The 4536-nt window shown below is 44.6% G+C and overlaps 1 protein-coding gene across 2 annotated transcripts in view; it reads left to right on the forward strand.

Annotated features, from left to right (window-relative positions):
• Positions 1–4536, forward strand: part of Cds1 (CDP-diacylglycerol synthase 1) — a 70168-nt gene that overhangs the window by 35064 nt on the left and 30568 nt on the right. For both annotated transcript variants that reach the window (XM_050155821.1, XM_050155822.1), the window contains one exon: positions 312–408. In XM_050155821.1, the coding sequence (XP_050011778.1) occupies positions 312–408 (97 nt within the window). The remainder of the gene's footprint in view (positions 1–311; positions 409–4536) is intronic.

Genomic DNA, 4536 nt, shown 5'->3' on the forward strand with positions numbered 1-4536 from the left:
TTGTTTTTTTTTTTTTTTTTTCTTTATCTTTTTTTGTTTGTTTGTTTTTGTTTGTTTGTTTCTCTGTGGCTTTGGACCTGTCCTGGAACTCACTTTTGTAGACCAGGCTGACCTACAATTTACAGGGATCTTCCTGTCTCTGCCACAGTGCTGGGATTAACGGCATGCACCACCACCACCCAGCTGAAATAAGGTATTCTTAAAGAACAGTTAGGAGAAATTCCTAATTCTGGGAATTGTGTTCAAACCACACATACCAAAAGTTTAAAATCACGTTATTAAATCCCAACTTTATGGACTTCTCTCTGTAGATGGAAGAACTGGTGGATCCGAGGCATTCTCACCCTGACCATGATCTCCCTGTTTTTCCTGATCATCTATATGGGGTCCTTCATGCTGATGCTCCTGGTAAGTGATTGGCACCAGTGCCTTGGCTTTTCAGTAGCTGCATATCATTGAAGTTGTTTGAGCATATTATTATAAAAAGGTAACCCACGACTTGACAGCAGCAAATTCAGCTCCTTTAGCAGTTTCTACTTCATGAAATGATCTAGACAAATCTGTTGTTTGTGCAATGGACCCTCAGTGTGCTCATGCAGCAGAGACCAAGTGGGTGTGCATTAATACATAGATACCTAGATAGCCAGGATTGTGGGGAGCATTAGGTGTGGCGGAAATGCATATAGCACTTCCAAATACTTATAGCTGTCTCGATCCCTGACTTCACTTCTTTAGTGTGACAGCAGAAACACTCAGGACTCAATAGTGGTAAGTCTCATGACAGGCCATGTTTCAGCCCAGGGGTAGAGAAGCACGCCATCTGGTCTGAAACAGGGATAGCAAAGGCTTACAGAGAGATGGTGCCTAAGCTTGATCCTGAAGATTACCCAGAGAAAGCAAGGTGGATGGCAAGGTGGCTATTCCAGTGTCAATCAAGGGAGGAGCTAATAAGAGAAGGCGGTACTGCCTTCATGGGATCCCAGCTGACCTGTGTGTAACCCTTAGGCTTTAGACTGGCGAGCTGAGTACCTGCCCTCCTGGGAGATTCAGATATGTACGGGAAGCCAAACAAGTCATGAGGGCAAACAGATAAATTAAGCTGACTTCATTCATTTCATAAATGCTTCAAGGTGACTGGTGCGCACCGAGCATTACCGAAGCCGCGGGGTGTGTTCATGGTGGTGCTCAGAGAGCACACCAGCCTGATTTCTCGGTGCTTGCTGTTTGCACTGTAAAGAACGGATTAGCCGCTTCTCAGTACAGACTGTGTGTTTAAATGAAGACTAGCACTGTCAGAGCAGAAAAGGAGTTGGCAGACGGTCTGGAGCATTGCGCAACGCGTGAGCGGACATCTGAAGGTTGAGTAGGAGTCCTGGAGGTGGAGAGAGGAGCTAGGAGTGGAGGCGTTCCTCACTCCCTCACTCAATGTCTGCCTCAGTTGTGGGAGCCAGGAGAAATCCATTGACTTATCAGGTGTTTCCAATTATCCAGACATGGCTTAGCCATGAATAGTGATGATCATTCTTGGGGCACACACAGTGTTTTCCTTTATTACTATATAAGGATGAGTTGAGAAGGTGACAGGCTCTCTAGACAAAAACTGTTCACTCCCCTGGCCAGGGACCGCTGCTCCCACTGTGGCCCCTGCCCTCCCGGGACATACGTGTGCACCAGGCAGCTGTGCTGGTGTTGGACCCTCCCTTTTTCTCTGTTGCTTTCCTCATCTTATCTTGGTCCACGCAGCCTCTTCCGTGTACTCACATTCATCTTTTGCCTACTGGAGAGGACGAATGCCTCTAACCCACCCTACTGTCTTCCACCGTGTCCTGTTGAGAATAGATATGATTATCAGCAGCATGGTGTACTTTTCCTTTTACTAAAAATACATTTGAAATTAAAATTAATCACAATAAAAAATTTTATCAGCACAGGGAGTCAGGGGGTGAAGCCCCCAAGAAGGGCCAGATTACATTTCCATGACAAAATTCAGAGCACTTGCCGTATTGCCCAAGCTGGCCTTAAACTTGCTCAGGGAGGCCAGGCTGGCCTCAGACTTGCTCACTAGGCCAGGCTGGCTTTGAACTTGCTCAGGGAGGCCAGGCTGACCTCAGACTTGCAATCCTGCTGCTTCAGCCTCCGCAGGGTAGGGATTATAGTGTGCACCATGCTCAGTTGGATCCTGATTTTTAAAAGAGAATCATCAAACTGCCTAAAGTACTTGAGATTTCTTTACCTTTCCTGCCGTCTAATGGAATGTAAAGCATTGTGTTATTTAAATCGCTGTGCTTTTTTTAAACATTCAGGTTATGTTCTGATTCTTTAATAAGAACATCTTTAATTCTGAACATAATGGAGCACAAGTAAGTTCTGATTTCATAAATCAGATTATTTTATTAAAATAGATTCCTAAAGTAAAAATAGGCATTTTTATTTGCATAAAGCACATCTGACACTCAGCATGTCAAAATCCTGTCTGTTCCCCTAGCCGTCCTGCATAAATCTGCTGTTCCAGGCTTTCCTGGGTGCTCTGTTCCCGCCTCACCTTAGCCCTCTAATGTGTAATGTTGTCTAAAAAGGCTAAGTCGAAGGCTTGCTTCCCACCGGGATCTAATCACAGAGAGGGGTCTGACCTAGTCGTTCCACCTGATGGACTTTTCGGAGGCGTGGCAACTTCCAAAGGTGGACCAATGGGAGGAGGCGGTCCAGAGCAGAGAGGCTGTGACACTTGTTTCTTCTCCGGCTCACTCTGTGCCTCCTGCACTGAACAGCCTGTTCCACGGTGCCCCCCACAACTCCATGTCTGCATCACCATAGATCCCCAAATCTCTGAACTCTAAGACCTTTGGAATCAATTCTTTCTATGTTGTTTTGTCAGATGGCACATTCCTAGTTTCCAGATTCAATTAGTCTAGTCTCCATGTGTCCCCGCGACTCTCTGCTGGTCTGCACTCCGTTCACACCCACATCCGTGCACTCTGACAGCTCTGGGCTACTTAGCCTAGCATGCGTCGGTCATCTGCAGACGTGGCTGGCTGTTTCTGTTTGATGCTGCCTCTGCCCGTCCATCCCCTACCACAGGTGTGTGTGGTTGTTTCCACATGGCCTTAGAGTTACGTGCTTCTTCACAGACTCTCTCTCTCTCTCTCTCTCTCTCTCTCTCTCTCTCTCTCTGATAGCAAATGCCCCAGATCACTTCCAGGACTCCTCAGTATCTGTTAAAGAATTGGCTCTTGTTTTTAATCTTTTAACACATTAACTGGGCCAGTGAAATTCTTTCACTGTTTATCGCTGCCTGTGTCAGTAGCACGGTGTATCAATTTCTGCATAATCTCCTGGTTCGTAAAACTATAAAGACATTTTAAAGATTCTTATCTCTAGCACTTTGAATTCCTGTGGTTGTCCCAGACTTTCTGTAGCCTCCTCGCCAGCTGTAACGATAATCACACAGATACGGCTGCTAAATAAAGCCCTTTCCCTCCTGTCCGTTAAGTGCTGCGTGGGTGTTCATGAGATCACATCACTGCACGTGATACTCTAAAAGCTCTTTGTTCTCTTAAATAGTGTAGCTTGCCATTTTGTCTTCAACACTGAACTTTGTCCCCATTCTTTGATTATTTTTTGTGAAAATAACCTTTTATTTCATATTTACACAAAGATTATTTGAAGAGTGACCTTTAAATATCCTTTGTTTTATAATACACTAATGGCTTTTGCCTCCAGTCCTTCTTTACTTTCCTGCACTATGAGATAATATTTCTTTATTATGTGACTAAAGGGAGCACTTATTTTTTAAAGGTATATGATTGGACATATGATCAATATTTGGTGACAAAGTGGCTTAAAAATCCCTGAATGGCAGGTTTGAGAAGGCTAGTTTATAGAAATCCTTCTCTCCTCACCCTGTGTGCGCATGTTTGTGTGTGTGCCTGCACTTTCCCGTGTGTGTACGTCCTGGAGGTGGAAGATTGCTGTTGAGGTCTGTCTGTCTCTGCACCTTCTCTTTGGAGGTAGTATCTCTCATTGAGCCTGGAGCTTCATGCTCTGGCCTCTGACCCCTGAGCCCTGGGATGCTCCTGCGTCTGCTCCATCCCTTCCCCAGTGCGGGGTTGGAACGTCATGCGTGTCAGCCTAGGTCCTCATGCTTGTGCAGTGTGTTGCGTTATCACTGGCTTATTCACCAGACCCCAAGAGATGCTAAAAAAAAAATACACCTTCAAACATGAATTTTGAAACTTTTTTCAATGAAAGACCAAACAGTAGTGTTTTATATTCTAAGCTACAAATTGGCCTGTTATAGTCTTTGATTTTTAAACTCTTTAAGCTTATAAATGTCTCATTTTTTTGTACAAGACTGCACAATGACAAGCCCTTGGGTGTGCTGTTTAAAGGAAGGAAAAGAATCTATTGTGTTCACCAATACTCCCTTCTGGGTCAGAGGTTCTCACTGTGCTGTTTGAGTCTTGGAATTGGCTAGGCTTGAGCAAGATGTTGCAGCTGTTTTTTTTTTTTTTTTTTTAGTTTTTCGAGACAGGGTTT

Source organism: Alexandromys fortis, unplaced genomic scaffold (assembly GCF_014885135.2).
Source record: "Alexandromys fortis isolate MF-2015 unplaced genomic scaffold, M_Fortis_MF-2015_v1.1 scaffold_87, whole genome shotgun sequence".
NCBI classification, from domain to species: Eukaryota; Metazoa; Chordata; class Mammalia; order Rodentia; family Cricetidae; genus Alexandromys; species Alexandromys fortis.